Raw genomic sequence first — 19,951 nt, forward strand, 5'->3', positions numbered from 1 at the left:
TGAGTCATCAGTAACGAGCTGCAACGATTGGCTGATTAGTCAAATACTTTGATAACTGATCAGTTTCGGTTATTTTTAAGCAGAAATGACAGACGGATTCTGAAAAGAGATGAAGCTGCTGTTGGGAATTTTTGCAAGAAAACCAACTTCAATGATTGGTCAGTTATTAAAATTTACTTATTGGTAACTGACTTATAGTTTAAGCTGTTTGTCAGTTTAATTCTTTTTTAGAAGTTCTAGTGAAGAGAAGTATAAAGTGTATATTTTGACATCTGTAGTACCTCATGTTAGTACTCAAGTACATCAGTGTGACTTCATCTGAACAGATCCACAGAACAAACGGACACACGGCTCAGAGCGACTCCAGCCTTTAATAAACAAAACGATTACAGATTCAACACGAGAGAGAACACACAGACTAATCCAGATCTTTGATACCACAGATGTTGGGATCCCTCATGAACTGTGGATGTTTGTGGGTCACAGACATGAAACCTGGAGGGAGAAAGATGTAGATCGATTAGTAACAAACAAACATGAAGGAGTTATCTGCGTTTCCTCAGAGATGAAGATGAACTGAATCTTTGGGTTTTGATCTGTTGGTCGTTTCAAAATGTTTGAAGACGGCTCTGAGACACTGAGGGGTATTTTTTATTGTGCTCGCTGGTGTTTTTATAGGCTGAGAGAACAACTGAAATAATCTGCAGTAGCAGACTGTGGATTTGGATTTAAACATTTTGCAGAAACTTTCAAGTTAAAATGTATCCCTCGTTGACCAAAGTGCTTCCCAAGCTCAGAATACACAAACAAAAATACAAAAACAAAGACAGGATTAAAAGGTCAAAACTCGAATTGAAAGCCAATGAACAGAGATGGGTCTTAAGCAAGGACTCCAACATTTCAGCAGTCTGGAAATATTCCAGAGATCAGGAGCAGCCACTGAACAGCCAACCAGGAACATCGAAGAGCATCTGATTGGATGACCTCAGCGCTTTGACACGAGTGTGTACATGTAAAAGTTCTGATCCGACCATATTTTAATATCTCAGGCAGTTCAAGGCTGAACTGGGGTTTTGTCACTGGATATGTAAAAGGAGACACTGAGGATGAAACATCACTCTAATGGAAACGTACCCATTGAATGAGCTTTCTTTATAGCTTTTGAGACTTCTCTTTGTTTCCTTCCACACAAGCCTGTAAAACAAAGAGAGACGACGTGAAACGACCCGCAAAACAGGAAACGCCGCTGACGCAGCTCTTCGGCGTGCAGCTGCTCACCTGTGATGTGTCGGCCGTAGATTCTGCCCGTGTGCGGTGAGATGAACTGAGACAGCAGCTGAGAGGCAGAAAACACATTAGTGATGCTACATGTGAACTCTTTGGGCTCGAGGTGACGTTTGAAGCTTCAGGATGTGTTCGACAGATCCACACTGCTCCTGTTCTCATGGAAAACTGAATCACGGTCTTAGAAAACACTGAAATCTCACCTGAACTGGTTTCTTGTGTCCATGTAAACACGCTGATCAGGTGTGAACAGGTAAATCTGCAGCAGTGAGCTTCAGCTTAAAGTTTAATTTACCTTTTCACCACATCTTCTACACTCAGCCTTTTAAATCCAAAATGAAAGATGCCTTAATATTTAAATGTTTAGATTGTAAAAGTGACTCAAAATGATTTTACTACTTATCTTACTAGTTTTCTCTGTTATTTGTCCGTACCCATGTGTTTGTATTTTTATATGCGGCTGCCTGTCTTGGCCAGGTCACCGTTGCAAAAGAGGTTCTTAACATGTTCCTCTCTGCAGAAGCCTGATTATAAAAAGTATCTATGAAATCATCTTTTACATGTGCAGGAATTATAACAAGTTGATTTTACCTTGATTTAATGATGTGTTTTAATATTGTTTTTATTTTTCTTGTAGTATTTCCATTGTATTGCTTGACAGGTGTTAAATTTTAACCACTGGTACCAGATAAAACATAAAAACTTTGCCTGCAGACAAAATAATCTTCCAGGACAACACAAGATTATCCAGGATATTTGACTTTTTCCTCACATTTTCCAGGTGTTTTCCATGACTGGAAATTTGGTCAACCGTTTTCCAGGTTTTCCAGGAGGCCGTGCAGGTGTGTCTGACTCACCTGGATGTTCTTGTAGTCCACGGTGACCTTGCACAGAGTGCATCCTTTCTGCGGTTCTTTGAACGGGTTCTCCATTTTAACAAGCTGAAAGATGAAGATTAACATCACACCACAGTTACATGTTTATCTTTTTAATACCGAAACATCATCACTATGTTTGCTGACAGAAAACCCACCGTGTCTTCTTTCTGCAGGACTACATTTGAAGCCGCAGTCAGACTCCTCAAACCTGCAGGAGCAGATCACATTTTAATAAAGTTAGATTATTAAATATGACCAGACGTTAACGCGGGTCTGCAGCCTTACTTGTGTTTCCATGAGGTGATAAAACAGGTTTTAGTCTCTGAAAGCCTCTCAATGCGAGCATTTTGACCTGACACACGACCGGATGTTGTCAAGCGGGAACCCTCCGGGGCGTCGCTTGGTTTTCTAACTACTCGTTCCGACCACTTTTAAAGCTGTTTGTTAATTTGAGGTAAATTACATGTATTATTTATTTATTTATTTATTGGATCATTTGAAATTAATGTACAATGTGTGATTTGTTTGTCGTCGTAGATTTTAGGTTTCCGGCACGAATGCATTTAATAGTTCCGATCTAAAATGTTTGGTCGGAAGAGATTAAACGTTACCCTCTTCAAAGATCTAACAACACAAGATAGAAAGCACCCCGACATATGTGAAGAAGAAGCGTTAGCTCATCTCACATTAACAACTGATTATGTTTGTAGCATCAGATTTGGTCTCATCCCGTTTGTTAACAGAACCAGGTTCTGTGTAAATATTCACCGTTTTAACACATAGTAACGCGGCACAACGAAGATAAATTATAAGTTGGCAGAAAAGTACGCCGATTAAGCAAAGTGTGGTATCTGGTAATTATCGGCGTTATTTGGGGGTAACTCACAACAAGTTTCCTTACCGAAAATAATAAAAGTAAAGAATGAATTCAGATTTTGAACCGCTTAGCTCCGCTAGCTAGTTAGCCGGTAAACCGACGGCAGAAATGCTGGCGGGATTTCTCTCTTGCTCTGAATGCTGTGGAAGCATTTTTAAATGTGCTGCTCGCTGAGCTGTTGAACCTTCCTGCGAACAGAAGCTGCTTTTGTTAAACTATTTAAATTGCGACATAATTGTGTAGTTTTTTTTAACGGGAAATTGTAATTTAGATGTAACGTTATTATTCGTAGTGGTTGATTAACTTCAGCTCGCGCGGGGAACACATAAGGAGTCCAACTGACAGCAGTAAGCTAGCTTCACTTTACCAGGTTTAACGCTTATGAGGCGTTTTATCTCAACGCTAACTCGTTCAGTGATGTTGTAACGTGTCTGCAGCTGCACCTGTGCGTGCAGGTGTTTGTTTGTTAGTGTTTGTTTACCGGCTGCTGCTCCTCTGTGTGACCTGCAGCATCAGGGAGGAGGAGGAGGAGGAGGAGCAGCTGATCCTGGACAGGGATGTTCGCCGGAAACCAAGAGATCAGTGTGAAAAGAGTTTACTCGAGGAAGAGGTCGAGGGACGTCCTGAAGACTCACCTGACACCTGCCCGGAAGAGAGGAGAGGTTACCTGTTCACAGCAATGTCCCCAGACCTGGAGGCTCAACAGCATCATGGCTGATGGACAAGCTGTGGAGGTGAGTGACTTTACAAACTCTTACAAACTCGACTGACTCAAACTCTGATTAATCGTGTTTATTTAAGCAGAAGTCAGAAACATTATCTGGTTCCAGCCTCTTAATTGTGAATATTTGCTAGTTTTATTTTGCATTTTGGATTGTTGGTTCAGATAAAACACATTTTTTACAAGAGAAATAAGATATTTAAAATTAAAATAATTGGTTAATTTAAATAATTATGGTAATCATTCACAGCAGCTGATCACTTTCTATTAGGATGTAAAACAAAGAAACACTTTGATTTGAGAATCCAGAACCATCATGTTTTATTTGAAATATGAATTTCTTGTCCCACAAATTAATTTAAATGTCTAATAATATTTTAATATAATATACTGATATTTATTTATTTTAACACACTGTGTAAAATCGTTTTCAAGCTTTCAGGTTACTTTTAGGTAGGTGGGTTTATTGTCACAAGAGTGAAATTGAGTTTGTAACTCCCTTCAGCTACGTAGCAGACAATATACAGTAATACATAAAAATGTTAAACAGGAGTAAACTATCATCACTGGAGCAGTGCTGAGGATGAATAACAGTTTAAGAGTCTGATAGTTTAGGGGAAAAAGCTGCTCTGCAGTCTGGAGGTACGGCAGCAGAAACTTCTACATCTCTTCCCAGCATGCAGCAGGGTGAGCAGGCTGTGGCTGGGTGGGTCCTTTAGGATCCTTTGGGCTCTGCAGGCACCTCACCGACATCACTGATGCTCAGGAGATTGGTACTGATGATCTTCTGAGCAGTTTTAATCTCATGTTAGTGATGTTTCCAGTCAGGATGCTTTCTAGTGCTTCTCTGTAAAAGCTGACAAGAACTTGGCGTGGGAATTTGACCTTCTTTTAAAACATCATCAGGAGCAGTTTGGTGTCAGCTGATTGATCAGATTATGTCAATATAATATGTCAGTGTTTCTAACAGAATATCAGGCAATAACTAGCTTATTTCTTAGTTAACTGCTTTATTCTCCACCTTATGTTAGTGTTTACTCACTGACTGAATCTGCTCCCTTCACTTCTGTTTTCCCCACACACCCCTACACCGCTACTGTAAACGCACCTGCTGGCTCCGCCTCTTCCTGTCTCTCCCTGTATGTATCCGCCCTGCTGGCTTCCTCCATCAGCTGTACGTTTTATAAAGTCACCGAAAAGACTTCTGGATTTTTCCGGCCGCGCTTCCGCTTAGAGCAGCAGGTGGAGGAGGCTTGTTAACGACGTAGCCTTTGAAAATGAAACCAACTAACGAGTGATATCTGCACAGGTGTGTTGACAGTCGCTTTACCTCGTCCGTGCTTGTAAAATATCCACCGTGTCCTCGGTAGATTTATTTTGTCACAATACAACATCTTACAGAGTGAGATTGAGTTTTTAACTCCCTTCTGCTGAGTAGCCGACAGTATACATGAATTTAGAAGCGATTCTAAAAATGGTAAACGGAAAAAAACTGTATTTAGCGAAGCAGTAATAAAAAAACAACTCTGCAAAATATGTCACCAAATATACCTGGGCGACCCGGCCAAGGAAGGACTATGTGGGAAACTCTGTATGTCAATAGAAATAATTGACCCAAGTCAATATTTGGACATCCTGCTTCTTAAAGAAACCTCTAAAAGCTTTTAATAAACTGAAGTTGTTTATTTAATGTTGCAGCTTTGTGTCCCAACAGTGTAGGTCTGTGATGTCATCTGCCTAATTGATACTAACGTCAATAAGCTGCATCCTGATGATGATTTAAAGGAAACCTGAAAGTACCTCTGCTTTCCTATTAATGTCATTGATCATCTAATCACCTCAGCTCGTAACGTGTTGCCTGTGGATGAACCCTCCTGTGTTGTGTTCGCAGTTCTACAGCGACAGCGAGGATTTATTCGGGGACTACGACAGCCTCCTGCAGGACAGCTCTCTCCTGGCGAAGCTGGACGATGCGGAACACAATGAACGACAGCGAGACGTCCGGCGTTCGGCTGCCGATCAGCCGGACTTCACCGCTCTGCGGACGTCGAAAGACGCCGTCTGGAAACCGTCCCGTGAAGACGTTCTCACGGACTCCATCTTAGACGCCCTCGGAGACGAACCCTTCGAGGACTTGCCTCCCAGCCAGCGTCAGTTTCAGGAACAAGTTTGTGAGAACGTGAAGAGGAGCAGACTGCAGGACGGAGGCAAAACCTCGACGCCTCTTAGAAACACAGACGGGCCCTCGGAGCCTGGAACAGAAAGGAACTTGGAGGATAAGAGACAACCGAAGGCGAGGAGGAGCGTGGCGGATCAGCTGAAGAGGACGATGCTCTGTAACGCCGCAGCTCCCGCTAACGTTTCACGCACTGTAGCGTTAAAAGAAGCTGTAGTTTCTGAGGAGATCAGCGTCGCCATGCAGGCCATGGAGACGGTCTCTGCTGAGACGACCGACCTCGGGCCCTTCTTTGGGCTCCCCACCAAAGTGAAGGACCTGATGTACAAGCTGAGAGGAATCGAGAGTTTATACGGTGATGGGCTGTTTAGCGATCAGTAGATCATCAGAAGTCATGTTTAAAGCAAATATTTACATGTTCCATGTTTGTTTTGCTGGTTTTCTGATTTTATGGCCATTTTTTTAGAACAATTTTCTGATATTTTTTACACAAATTGATTAATTCTGAAAATAATCTGCAGACTAGGGCTGCAGTGTAGAGTTGGTTTTCATTATTGATTAATCTTCACATTAGTTTTCCATGAATCCAGTAATGGTTTGTCTCATTGTGTTCAAAACTACAGTCTACCTCAAAAAGATTCAGGTTGCTCGGGTAGAAAACATAGAAAAGCCTAAAAAATTCACATTTGAGAGAATTTCTGGTGTTTTTTTGCTCAGAAACTAATTAAGAAAACAGGTGCTGATTGATTTTCTGTCAATTGGCTTATGGTGGATCATGAAAAGAATTGTTAGTTGCTAGATTTTGTTTTAGTGGAATAGTTCAACATTTGGGGAAAAACACTTCTGTCTCCTACTGAGAGTCAGATTGATAACAATAAATATGGAGCTGCAGACAGTTAGCCTAGCTTAGCATAAAGACTAGAATCCCAGGGGGACCGTACATACATTTCCTTTTTCACTTTTTGTACATATTAAACAAGTCAGATTAACATGTTAATCAGAGAATTACCTTTGGACAGAGCCAGTCCAGCTGTTTCTGGTCTTTTTCCAATTTGAGCTAACCAGCTGTAGCTTCAAATTTAGCATACAGACGTATAAAGAGCCTTTCCTTTAAGCCAGTGTGACTTGAAATAGAGATCCGGAGCTTTTGTTTCTTTTTCAGATTGGCAGGAGACGTGTCTGAACCTGGACTGTGTTCAGCAGAGGAAGAACCTGATCTACTCTCTTCCCACCAGCGGGGGGAAAACTCTCGTTGCAGAGATCCTTATCCTCAGAGAGCTGCTGTGCAGGAAGAAAGACTGTCTGTTCATCTTACCGTACATATCGCTGGTGCAGGAGAAGGTAAAAGTAGGAAAAACGAAGCCACGTACTAGTAGTGCAAGTGTTTAGTAACCAAAAAATAGTTACAAGCTACTAATAAATAAGTACTAGTTGTATTTCAATAGCGAGTAGTAAGTTTCATGGAATAAATGTTAAAATGACTTGAACTAGTACCAGTGACAGACCCCTCGGCCGATTAATCAGGCCAATAGCTACAGTCACGAGGCCGATATATCTTCCTAAATGACCACAGCTCTAATCTAACAGCATTACTGGCTAGTGTTAAATATATAGCCTATAGCCCCATCGGTCGAGGCAGATGGCCGCCCACCCTGAGCCATGGTTCTGCTCGAGGTTTCTGCCTCTTAAAAGGAAGTTTTTCCTTGCCTCTGTCGCCTAGTGCTTGCTCTTGGTGGGAACTGTTGGGCTTCTGTAAATATCATCACAGAGTACGGTCTAGACCTGCTCTTTTATGAAAAGCGCTGTGAGATAACTGTTGTTGTGATTTGGTGCTATATAAATAAAATTGAATTGAATATAGTGAAACTGTAGAGATTAATGCAGCTGACTGACATCATTTCAGAACGTGGCTGGTGTTTAAGGGAGAGCAGGGTTCAGTTTGTCAGAAGTGATGTCTTTCAGCTGCCCTATTCTCTACAGTATTACAAAATATATTTAACACTAGACAGTAATGCTGTTAGATTAGATCTGCTGTCATTTAGGATGATATATCGGCATCGTGAGTGCAGGGATCGGTCGAAGCCGATTGTCTCAAAAAGCCCTATATCACTACTTTAATGCTCTTCATTTTGAGCTGATGGAAACTCCATCTTGGTTATTTTGCAGGTGCGTGGGTTAGCGAGCTTTGGCCTGGAGCTGGACTTCATGGTGGAGGAGTACGCTGGCAGTAAGGGCAAGTTTCCTCCCGTGAAGAGAAGAAACAGCAGATCTCTTTACATCGCTACGATAGAGAAAGCCCACAGCCTCGTCAACTCTCTGATAGAGACCAGCAGGATCGAGGACCTCGGCCTGGTGGTGGTCGATGAGGTACGAGCTCCATTTTAATAAAATGTGTTTTAGATCTGACAATAAAGGTCGCGATGGGAGGCTTCATGCCAACTTTTGTCGTCCATATGCAGCTTCACATGTTGGGCGATGGCAGCAGAGGGGCTGTTATTGAAATGACTCTGTCCAAAGTCCTCTACATGAGCAGTAAGTGTCCTCCTCTCACTTTGATCGCAGTTGTCTTGTTAAAACCGTTTGAGTAAATGATCCTTCTCTGCTCTTTTCCAGAAGCTACTCAGATTATTGGGATGAGCGCCACTCTGGGAAACATCGAAGACCTGCAGACATTTTTAAGGGCTGAAAATTACACCAACGATTTCAGACCTGTGGGTATTTTTCAAAGCATGCTGTAGTGTTGTAAACTGTTGGACTGACATGTTCCTTCATTCTATAACTATAAACTGTACCTGCCACCGTGACTCTCAGTAAAACGGTTCTCTGATCAGGTCCAGCTGAAGGAGTACGTTAAACTGCAGGACACGATCTATGAAGTGGACCAAAAGGAAGAGGAATGTTTTAGATTCTCACGTCCTCTCAACTTTAAGGTAAGTTCAATGTTAACATAGTGTATTTTTACAATAATAATAACATTTTATAGTCATTTTATATGTCAGGTCAAGTATACAACGGAGGACAGAGGGTGTCGTAGGTTTTATCGATTTTAAAGCCCCCTGTGATTGATGACCACATCTGGTGACCAGCCAGCTTTGTCCTGCGTTCTCCTGACTTCATACTTCAGAGTCAAAGGTTTTGTATCTCTGTATATTCTCACACAGAGAGTGAGCCGACAGATTTCTCCATCAGGAACAAGCACTGAGAAAATTGTTAGCAAAAACTGAACTCGGGCAAAAGTTTCTTTATGAAATATTAAAATTCTGTTTTACATTTTGAGTTTATTTTAAAGCATGACATAATGTGTAAAACCTGGACTGCAGGTAAAGATGGTGCTGATAAAGTTCAAACAGGAATGATCTCCTAGATCCATATCAGTCTAGTTTAAAGAGTGGCCTCTCCACTGAATCTGCTCTGTTGTCTGTGATAGAAGTCCTAAGGTCAGCTAAAGCTGCAGCCCAGTCCTCTGATCTTATCCTGCTTGACCAATCCGCCGTCTTTGACACAGTCAATCACAGGATCCTGCTATTCGCACTCGCAGCAATGGGCATCTCGGGCAAATCACTCTAGTGGTTTGAATCCTACCTCTCCGAGCATTCCTACAATGTGTCGTGGCAAGGACAATTGTCCTCCTCATTGCCTCTACTGGGGGGGTGCCCCAAGGCTCAGTTCTAGGGCCCATTCTGTTCTCATCAGAGCAGGGGTGTCCCTCTCTAACGTCAACAAGCTGTAATGTAATGTAAATGTAAAGTAGATTACTACAAATGATTCTAACAACATGTGTGATCTTTGTTATGTCCCTCAGTACTCAAGTGCGATGCAGAAGATCGACCCGGACCACATCATCGCTCTGGTGACTGAAGTCATTCCAACACATTCATGTCTGGTTTTCTGCCCCACCAAGAAGAACTGTGAGAACGTGGCAGGGATGATCTGCAAATATCTGAAAGAGTAAGTGAAGCAGCCGACTGAGGTATGCTGCTCCTCTGCAGCCAGTTCTCAGTGATTCAGTGTGGTTTTTGTTGACGTCTCAACTCTTTCAGGGAGTTCCTCCGACTCAGGGAGGCAGAGAAGGCCGTCCTCCTCAGAGAACTGAGGGACAGCGGGAATGGCTCGGTGTGTCCGGTGCTCAGGAAGACGGTGCCGTATGGTTTGGCCTATCACCACAGCGGACTGACCTCCGAGGAGAGGAAACTGGTGGAGGAGGCCTATTCCAACGGGGTCCTCTGTCTCCTCACCTGCACCTCCACACTGGCTGCAGGCATCAACCTTCCTGCTCGCAGGTTAGCCCCTGACTGGGCTTCTGAAAAGGGCAGGGGAGACTCTACTTTAGCCAATAGTTAGCCGTGTTTGACACTTAAATAAGCCCATTTTACACCCCAGAAATTGAGCTTTTAGAATAGAGACATTCCTTTTCCCCGATGCTGTCACTACATGATTCAGGACCATTAAACTGTGGTTCCCAACCTTTTTGCCCTGTGGTAACTTGTGTGTTTGAGTTAAGGAGTGGACTGATTGTCCAAATTGTTTAATTTGAATTCATTTAAAAGGTAACCTTTGCACTAAAGAAAAAGTCAAAAAATAAATAAGTCTGTTTCTGCTTTACTTTCCAATTCACCATCTTGTGACCTTGGATATATTTGGATCCACCAGAAGGTTGAAAACCGCTGCCTTAAAGGATCAGCCTAGAGTTATTCTTTTTTCCTTCCATCTGTCCATCCATTCATCCTCAACCGCTTATGAAGGGTCAGGGTCGCGGGGGCAGCAGCTCCAGCAGAGGACCCCAAACCTCCCTTTCCCGAGCGACCGGTTCCGACTAGGGTATCTCAAGGCGTACCAGGCCAATGTGGAGATAATCTCTCCACCTAGTCCTGGCTCTTCCCCAAGGCCCCCTCCCAGTTGGACGTGCCTGGAACCAAGGGGTCATCCTTACCAGATGCCTGAACCACCTCAACTGGCTCCTTTTGAGAAGCAGCGGCTCTAGTCCGAGTTTTAGATTGAGAGCTTTGCCTTCGGGCTCGGCTCTTTTGTCGCAACAGTGCGGAGGAGCAATGGCAATACCACCGTTGCTGCTCGGATTCTCCGGCCAATCTACCGCTCCATTGTCCCCTCACTCATGAACAAGACAAGGTACAAGGTACAAAGTTGTTTATTTGTCATTATACAGCTCAAGGCTGCATAACGAAACAAAATTTGTAGTTCCTTCATGCTACACACACACACCGAAGTACTTGAACTCCTTCACTTGGGGTATTGACTCATCCCCTACCTGGAGTGAGCAGTCCATCGGTTTCCTGCTGAGAACCATGGCCTCAGATTTAGAGGTGCTAATCCCCACCCCGCCGCTTCACACTCTGCTACGAACCGATCCAGTAAGTGCTGAAGGTCACAGACCGATGATGCCATCAGGACCACATCATCTGTATAAACTAGCGACGAGATCCCAGCTCACCCCTTCCCATTCCGACTACGCATTGATATCCTGTCCATGAATATCACAAACAGGATTGGTGACAAAGCGCAGCTCTGCCGGTCATCAACCCCCACTTGGAACAGGTCTAACTTACTGCTGAGTATCTATTCACAGTTCTAGCTTTAGACCTACAGGGATTGGATAGCCCTTAAAAGGGACCCCCTCACCACATACAGCACCTCCCACAATATCCCTGGGGGACCCTTCAGGATCCTTGCAAGAGTGAAGAGCTGGTCCGTCATTCCACAACCAGGACGGAATCTGCGTTTTTCCTCTTCAACCCAAGGTTCAACTATCGGCAGAACCCTCCTCTCCAGCACTTTGGAGTGGACTTTACCAGGGAGGCTGAGAAGTGTGATTCCCCTGTAATTAGCACACACTCTCTCTTCCCCCTTTTTGAACAGGGGAACCACCACCCCAGTTTGCCACTCTCTAACGAAGTCCCCGACTTCATAACATATCCTGGAATGCCTCCTTTAGTTGGGCAGCTTACCTGACCACATTTCCACCATGGTGCTTGAAGGATATCACCCTTTTAAGGCACTTAAGACCTTTAGACCACAGTTCTCCACTGCAGCTTCAGCAATGGAAACTTTGAACATTACCCACTGAGGTTCAATGCCCCCCACTTCCACAGGGGTGCTAGAAAACATCTGCCTGAGGTGTGAATTGAAGATCTCTCGGACAGGGGCCTCTTCAAATGTCCCCAGTTCACCCACACTACCCGTTTGGGCTTACCAGGTCTGTCTAGAGTCTCTCCCATCCCCTGACCCAACTCGCCACCAAATGGCGATCAGTTGACCATCATTGCCCCTGTGCGCGTTGAAGTCTCCCAGCAGAACAACGGAGTCCCCTACTGAAGCCCCGTACATGACTTCATTTAGGGTCTCCAAGAAGGCCAAATACTCCTAACTGCTGTTTGTCTCTACCATAGAAGGCGTGCTACTGGGATTTAGGAGTTCCTCAAAGTGTTTCTTCAATCTCCCAATTACCTCCACAGTAGAGGGTACAGTGCACAGTGCCCCACGCTGTACACAGCTTGGATGTAGGGCTGGAACGATTACTCGATAAATTTGAATCATTCGATTACTAAAAAGCATCGACACAAATTCTTTGCATCAGTGCTTCGTTTAATTCATATAACTATAGAGCGCACTGTTTCGCACGGACAGTTATTACTGTCGCTGTCAGGGACTAAACAGGCAATGAGGAGAACAGGAGTTTTTGTTGAAAATATATATATATATTTTTATAATACCCCAAAATACCAAACAATAGAAACCAAAAACTATAAAAGAGGTCAACAAAATATAACTATACTCAAAACAGCACACCACAAACAGAATATGAACCGAACAAACTGACCTAACTGAATGAGACCCAAAGGGACATATATAGTGGCTTGCCCAAACCAGTTTATAAAAATAAAATGGACGGGAACTACTACTACTACAAAGAAGTAGGAGTAGTAGTAGGAGTAGTAGGGGTAGTAGGGGTAGTGGTAGGACAGACCTCTCCTCAACATGATAACACAAGAAGGAACATGTCACCCAGTGCAGCAGTGAGGCTCACTGATGGTTTCTGGACAACTGAGCTTTATGGCGCCGAGGAATTAGAGACATCACACACAGGACTCTTTAGGAGATACATTCGCTGCTGGTTTGAGTCTGAACATGAGATTTATTGACAAGAAGGAAAATGTAGAATAACTCCAGAAAGCTCCATTAAAGGACCATACTGGTGTTACTGCAAGTGGTAAAGTACTGCTTTAATACTTTATTTAATATAAAAAAAGTGTAATGAGTCTGTGTGTCGTGAGGTGATAAACTGAGTCTTTGACCTTGGTGTCCTCCAATCAGAGTGATTCTGCGCTCACCGTACGTGGCCACGGACTTCCTGAAGAGGAGCCAGTACAAGCAGATGGTGGGTCGGGCGGGTCGAGCAGGGATCGACACTGTTGGGGAGAGCATCCTCATCCTGCAGGACAAGGACCGAGACATGGTGACTACACTCGCAGCAGCTCACTAAATACAGGACAGGCACCACTGAACAGCTGGTTCAGGTTTTATAAAGGCGAGGACATGATTAGGACTGATGGGACCATGATGGACTGGGAAATATTCACATTTGAGAGGCCAGAACCAGATTATTTTTGGCATTCTTGCTTAAAACAAAAAGGCGATTGACAATGAATTTGCTAACTAATCGTTTCAGCTCTGGAGGAGATCAGTAAAAGAAGTCCCTCACACTTCACAACCCTAAAGATGATTTTATACGTTCGTTCTGTTCTTTCACATCTTTCTGTATTTTGTGTGTTTCAGGCTAAAACACTTGTGTGTGCCCCGATGGAAAACTGCTTCAGCAACCTGATGCACGACGATGGGAAGGGCATCCTGAGTCTGATCCTGTCCCTCATCGGATTAAATGTAAATCCCTCTGTGGTTTTTATTTCCAAACATAAGCACATTACCACAAGGCAGATACAGTATCTCACAAAAGGCAATACACCTCTCACATATTAGTAAATATTTGATTATACCTTTTCATGTGACAACACTGAAGAAATGACTCTTTGCTGCAGTGTAAAGTAGTGAGTGTTCAGCTTGTATAACAGTGTAAATTTGCTGTCCCCTCAAAATAACACATCACACAGCCATTAATGTCTAAACCGCTGGCAACAAAAGTGATGACACCCCTAAGTGAAAATGTCCAAATTAGGCCCAATTAGTTATTTTCCCCTCCCCGGTCTCATGTGACTCATCAGTGTTACAAGGTCTCAGGAGTGAATGGGGAGCAGGAGTGTTAAATTTGGTGTTCTCGCTCTCACACTCCCTCATACTGGTCACTGGAAGTTCAACATGGCACCTCATGGCAAAGAACTCTGAGGATCTGAAAAAAAGAATGGTTGCTCTACATAAAGATGGCCGAGGCTATAAGAAGACTGCCACAACCCTGCAACTGAGCTGCAGCACGGTGGCCAAGACCAAACAGCGGTTGTACAGGACAGGATCCACTCAGAACAGGCCTCGCCATGGTTGACCAAAGAAGTTGAATGTACGTTCTCAGCGTCATATCCAGAGGTTGTCTTTGGGAAATAGACGTATGAGTGCTGCCAGCATTGCTGCACAGTTGAAGGGGTGGGGGGTCAGCCTGTCAGGGCTCAGACCATACGCCGCACACTGCATCAAATTGGTCTGCATGGCTGTCGTCCCAGAAGGAAGTCTCTTCTAAAGATGATGCACAAAAAAACCCGCAAACAGTTTGCTGAAGACCAGCAGGCTGAGGACATGGATTGCTGGAACCATGTCCTGTGGTCTGATGAGACCAAGATAAACTTATCTGGTTCAGATGGTGTCAAGCGTGTGTGGCGACAACCAGGTGAGGAGCACAAAGACAAGTGTGTCCTGCCTACAGTCCAGCATGGTGGTGGGAGAGTCCTGATCTGGGGCTGCATAGGTGCTGCATGAATGTCAACATGTACTGTAACATACTGAAGCAGAGCAGGATCCCCTCCCTTCAGAGACTGGGCCACAGGACAGTATTCCAACATGATAATGATCCCAAACACCTCCAAGACGACCGCTGCCTCGCTAAAGAAGCTGAGGGTAAAGGTGACGGACTGGCCGAGCATGTCTCCAGACCTGAACCCTACTGAGCATCTGTGGGGCTCCTCAAATGGAAGGTGGAGGAGAGCAAGGTCTCTAACATCCACCAGCTCCGTGATGTCGTCATGGAGGAGTGGAAGAGGACTCCAGTGGCAACCGGTGAAGCTCTGCTGAACTCCAGGCCAAGAGGGTTCAGGCAGAGCTGGAAAATAATGGTGGCCACACAAAATCTTGACACTTTGGGCCCAATTTGGACATTTTCACTTAGGTGTAATCACTGTTGTTGCCAGCGGTTTAGACATTAATGGCTGTGTGATGTATTTTTTTGAGGGGACAGCCAATTTACACTGTTATACAAGCTGCACACTCACTGCTTTACATTGTAGCAAAGTGTCATTTCTTTAGTTTTGTTACTTTTGTGAGATACTGTACACAAATCAGTGCTGCTGTGCTGCAGATCACCACGTCAGAGGATCAGCTGAGAGAGTTCCTGGGTGGGACGCTGCTGTACGTCCAACAGAAGCGGATGTGTGTGGAGAAGAGTCTGTGGGAGGTGGTGCAGCAGTGCGTCCACCTCCTGAAGGAGAAGGGCCTCATCACTGTGGCTCCAGACGCTAATGGTCAGACTCTACAGGTCACCAAGCTGGGAAAGGCTACGTACAAAGGTGAATAACTGTCACGTCTGTAAGGGTTTAAATTCAGAGACGCACTTTAGAGATAAATATTTAGTCCAGATGGAAATATACTGTAGTTGTTGGATGAATTGTCATGACATTTTGTTCAGACATTCATGTTCCCCTCAGGAAGAATCCTACTGACTTTTCATGTAGAATCACCATCACAGTTACTGAGCCCAGAAACCTGCAAAAGGCAGAAACGTCAAAAATCTAACTGAATCGTCAGGTCCAACACTTTGCTTTACGACCAAATACCTGCAGTACTGATGACATTCCCATCAGCCAGCTGTACGCTACTGCTAATCGGCTAATGTTGGCATAGAGTTTTTCCTCCGGCATCAGTGTAGTTAGTTAAACAGTTGATGTTTGAGTGCAGCTCTGACTTGTGTCCGTCCGGCGTCCTCAGGCTCCGTGGATCTGACCTACAGTGACGTGCTGTACAAAGACCTCTCTAAAGGTCTGGAGGGTCTGCTGCTCAACAGCTGCCTCCACCTGGTCTACCTGGTCACACCGTACGACATGGTTTCACAGTGTAAGCCCGACTGGATGACGTTCTTCAGACAGGTAGGAAGTCACTGTCAGACATCACGAAGTCACTTTGTCACAGCTCGCTGGAAACACGTCAGTTGTGTTTGTTGCAGTTCACCCTGCTGTCGGCTGCAGAGCAGAAGATGTCTGCAGCCGTCGGAGTGCCGGAGAGTTTTGTTGCTAGAAAAGCTGCAGGACAGACGGTGAAGAAGGTAAGAAGATTCTCCCACAGCAGGTTCAGCACTTCCCTCGATCAGCAGCTGAACCTTTGTGTTGTTTCCACCCGGTTACTGAGCTCTTGTGGGGGGGAAGCAGCTGGTGTCCTGGTGGCGCTAACCCACACGGTGTCTTGTTGTTGTGTCTCAGAGCGTGAACATGGAGGTGGCGAGGAGGATGTACCTGGCCCTGGTGCTGCTCTCCTTACTGAAGGAGACCAACCTGTGGAGCGTGGCCGACAAGTTCCAGCTGAGCCGAGGCTTCGTTCAGACTCTGCTCAGCTCCTCCTCGGCCTTCTGCTCCTGCGTGCTGCACTTCACAGAGGTTTCACCGCCACTAACGTCTGGTATAAACTGCCTCCTCTGTGTGTGTGCGCACATTATCACTGATCCCAGGTCTGTTAAATCTGTCTGTGATCAGGAGCTGGAGGAGTTCTGGCCGTTCAAAGCTCTGCTGACGGAGCTGACGCGAAGGCTGAGCTACTGTGTGAAGGCTGAGCTCATCCCTCTGATGGAGGTGGCTGGAGTCATGGAGGTCAGTGTGGAGGTTCATGTATTCATCACAAGTCTGAGAGGAGGGAATCGTCTGAACGTTCTGCTGCTAATTTTAGATTGAGGAGTAAAACATTTTATTATTACATCAACAGAAAATCGGTCATGTATTTTGATAATCAGATAATCGTTAACATTTACATTTTGACATTTATTCATTTAGCTGACGCTTTTATTCAAAGCGACTTACAATTGCTATACATGTCAGAGGTCGCACGCCTCTGGAGCAACGAGGGGTTAAGAGTCTTGCTCAGGGACACAATGGTGGATGTCTCACAGTGGGGGATTGAACCCGGGTCGCAAAACTGGGTCTCTCACACCACAGGCAGGCGTCTTATCCATTGCGCCATCGCCACCCCCTAAAGTTAAAGTTAAAGTTAAAGTTAAAGTTAATTATCAAATGCACACATGGTCAGACATTGCTGGTTCCAGCTTCTCACATGAGAAGTTTCTGCTTTTCTCTGTTTTAGACTGTTCGGTCCGATAAAACAAGACGTTTGATGAGGTCAGCAAAGGTTTCTGTTTTCTGACAAATTTCTAATTAAATGATGGTGCGCAGATGAATCCTTTTATAAACATAATTGTTATTTTGCAGCCCTGAAATCAGCTTTTGAAAATACATTTTTCAGGAGTGAAGGACTGTTTTACCTGCAACTAAATAGTTACTAGTTAATTTGTCTGTCTGTCACATTATATTTAACTTTTTATCTTATTGTTCACACTGAAGGTAGATTATGTTTTAGTTTACAAAGGTGTTTTGCTTGTAGTTATAGATGACAGAAATAACCGGTTCAGATGTTTGGCCTTGAAATAGATCAGGTCATTAGATAAGTTAAGAGAATATTGACTTTTTTGCATAATAAATGCTCATATAAAATAAACAGCCCAGTATCACTATTTTTTCCGTGGTAATACTGGAAATACTTTATTCTCTAAAGTGCACATGGGAAACAGCACCATCTAGTGGACTGAAAAAGTGAGATGAACAAGCAAGAAATTTATCATTTTAGATTACATTTATTCATTTAGCTGACGCTGGTCACAGTGGGGGATTGAACACAGGTCTCTCGCACCGCCATCAAGGTGATTAATTGCAATATATCGTAATATGTGTAAAATCCCAATAATATCGCATCCCGACTTAATTATTGTGACAATATCGTATCGTGGCGCCTCTGGTGATTCCCATTCCTAATAAAATTGTTACTGACATAAAAATATATTTATATAATTTAATGTGATTTCCATTTCCAGAGGATCTCATTTTCTCTGATGTCCATCCAGAACAAATGTCCATAAATCCACTTAGAAGAAAGACTCTGCAGAACCTGCCTGAGAAGTTTTCTTCAGTTTCACAGTAATCCAGTGATGTCTGTCTGCACATCCATGCTAACTGCTAACAGGAGCTGCTAACAGCTGATTCAACTACTTTTGATGGAGAAACTTTGACTAAATGTGAACAAATGAAGACTAAAAATCACAACAGCACATCTGATCAGCTGTTGTTGTTCCTTCCCTCCAGGCGAGAGCGAAGCAGCTGTATAACGCTGGCTATAAAACGCCGACTCACCTGGCGAACGCTGACCCTGCTGTTCTGTCCAAGACGATAGAAAACCTCTACAAGAAACAAGCCGAGCAGATAGTGGCCTCTGCTAAAGTGAGTCCTGTTCACATGTCCTCAATGCTGCGTGGGTTTGAAGATGACACAATGATTAACGTGTGGACTGTTTGTGTCTATCAGATGATGTCTCTCTGTGTTCCAGATGCTTGTGAATGAAAAAGCTGCAGCTCTGCAGGAGGAAGTGGACGACCTGCTGATGATGCCTTCAGATCTGCCCACAGTTTCAAACACAGAACTCCTTTGAGTTCATTTATTACAGAGAAGTTTTATTCTCTTTGGAAACTTTGCTTTTTATTGTTTCATTTGTTTGAAATATACATCTTATTAAAATAATGTAGGAGAAGGACTCAGCTATATTTTTGTGTCAGCCAGTGATGTGAAGGCTGTAATACTGGAGCTGAAAGGTCTCTGGAGTATTAAGGTGACCTTCAAATGTGTTTTCACTAACAAGTCTCTCCCACACACACACAGAAGATGTGTAAATGCCTCTGTAGCTCAAATTAAATTCTCAGGTTCACTATTTACATGTTTGCCCACATGTAGCAGAGAGCTTGTCTGGGTTATTGTTGGTGGGATGTGGCGTCTGCACTCTCTAGTTGTAGCTGAACCAGCTACCCTTCATTGGAATCAGGTGTACTGATGCAGTCGCAGCAAAGTGTTGCTGACTTTAACAACAAAGATAAACTCTGTTCACCATTGAACTTGTAATATGAGTTAAATGTTCAGGTGTGCAGCATTTTGCTACGGTTTCCAGGTTAAACATGTTTCTTTGAAACGGTGTTTTGAGGTAGTTTCCTCTCGTTTGGTGGGCGTGTCAGAGGTGTTACCCAATCAGCAGTCACGTGTATATAGTCATTTTAAAAAGACAGTGCAGTGAGCTGGCGTTTACAACAGGGTGTTCACTAAAGCATTGTTTCTGTTTAAATGAATGTTCTGCTACGTTTTGTCAGGACTGAACTAGGGCTGAAACGATTTATCGATTAAATCGATTCATAAAATGCTTCGTTTAATCCATGTAACTATACAGCACAGTGTTTCGCACCTACATTTATTACTGTCGCTCATCGCTGTGAAAAGGACTTGATTATAATGGAGCTGTTTGCAAAGTGACAAAGAGACAGAAAATAGCGAGGGACAAAGAAGAAAGTGTCCAAAGTATGGGATTATTTCAAGATAAAGAAAACAACAACTCTGTGAAGTCACAGTCCGTCCACCGTAAAACGAAACTTATGTTTCCTTGTCAACAGCACGACGGCAGCTGAACAAAAAGCCGGACCACAGACAAGGTCACAGTAACAGCAACTTTAGCATTGAACTGAAACCAGGATTGATTGTTGAGTTGAAGCC

The 19,951-nt window shown here is 43.8% G+C and overlaps 2 protein-coding genes across 3 annotated transcripts; one reads left to right on the forward strand and one right to left on the reverse strand.

Moving 5' to 3' along the window:
* Nucleotides 1–352: 352 nt before the first annotated feature.
* On the reverse strand, nucleotides 353–2,571 carry mrps18c (mitochondrial ribosomal protein S18C). Its single transcript, XM_038733144.1, has 6 exons — nucleotides 2,448–2,571; nucleotides 2,318–2,370; nucleotides 2,142–2,225; nucleotides 1,279–1,336; nucleotides 1,135–1,194; nucleotides 353–495 (listed from the first exon to the last, which is right to left on the reverse strand). The coding sequence occupies exons 1-6, from the start codon at nucleotides 2,506–2,508 to the stop codon at nucleotides 419–421; spliced, it is 393 nt and encodes a 130-aa protein (XP_038589072.1). The 5' UTR covers nucleotides 2,509–2,571; the 3' UTR covers nucleotides 353–418.
* Nucleotides 2,572–3,084: 513 nt separating this feature from the next.
* helq (helicase, POLQ like) lies at nucleotides 3,085–19,126 on the forward strand. Of its 2 annotated transcripts, none has more exons than XM_038733139.1 (19): nucleotides 3,085–3,386; nucleotides 3,550–3,773; nucleotides 5,652–6,291; nucleotides 7,099–7,277; nucleotides 8,103–8,303; nucleotides 8,396–8,468; nucleotides 8,550–8,647; nucleotides 8,768–8,866; nucleotides 9,739–9,884; nucleotides 9,977–10,216; nucleotides 13,266–13,407; nucleotides 13,728–13,832; nucleotides 15,469–15,676; nucleotides 16,095–16,252; nucleotides 16,330–16,428; nucleotides 16,583–16,756; nucleotides 16,853–16,966; nucleotides 18,506–18,640; nucleotides 18,725–19,126. In XM_038733139.1, the coding sequence occupies exons 2-19, from the start codon at nucleotides 3,597–3,599 to the stop codon at nucleotides 18,758–18,760; spliced, it is 3,024 nt and encodes a 1,007-aa protein (XP_038589067.1). In that variant the 5' UTR covers nucleotides 3,085–3,386; nucleotides 3,550–3,596; the 3' UTR covers nucleotides 18,761–19,126. The 2 variants fall into 2 exon arrangements, with proteins under 2 accessions (XP_038589067.1, XP_038589066.1); XM_038733138.1 differs by having other exon boundaries at nucleotides 3,086–3,386; nucleotides 18,747–19,126.
* The last annotated feature ends 825 nt before the right edge of the window (nucleotides 19,127–19,951 follow it).

This window comes from Micropterus salmoides, unplaced genomic scaffold (genome assembly GCF_014851395.1).
Source record: "Micropterus salmoides isolate LMB-PRFRI ecotype aquatic unplaced genomic scaffold, ASM1485139v1 Ms_hic_scaffold_20, whole genome shotgun sequence".
Classification (NCBI taxonomy): Eukaryota; Metazoa; Chordata; class Actinopteri; order Centrarchiformes; family Centrarchidae; genus Micropterus; species Micropterus salmoides.

Excerpts from the sequence above, each read along its gene's own strand:
- mrps18c (XM_038733144.1), bottom strand. The coding sequence starts at position 2,508 with ATGCTCGCATTGAGAGGCTTTCAGAGACTAAAACCTGTTTTATCACCT. Across the intron at positions 2,371-2,447 it reads ATCACCTCATGGAAACACAA|GTTTGAGGAGTCTGACTGCG; the intron begins GTAAGGCTGCAG and ends CTGCTCCTGCAG. Across the intron at positions 496-1,134 it reads AAAGAAAGCTCATTCAATGG|GTTTCATGTCTGTGACCCAC; the intron begins GTACGTTTCCAT and ends TTCTCCCTCCAG.
- helq (XM_038733138.1), top strand. The coding sequence starts at position 3,597 with ATGTTCGCCGGAAACCAAGAGATCAGTGTGAAAAGAGTTTACTCGAGG. Across the intron at positions 13,833-15,468 it reads TGTCCCTCATCGGATTAAAT|ATCACCACGTCAGAGGATCA; the intron begins GTAAATCCCTCT and ends GCTGTGCTGCAG. Across the intron at positions 16,967-18,505 it reads AGGTGGCTGGAGTCATGGAG|GCGAGAGCGAAGCAGCTGTA; the intron begins GTCAGTGTGGAG and ends CCTTCCCTCCAG.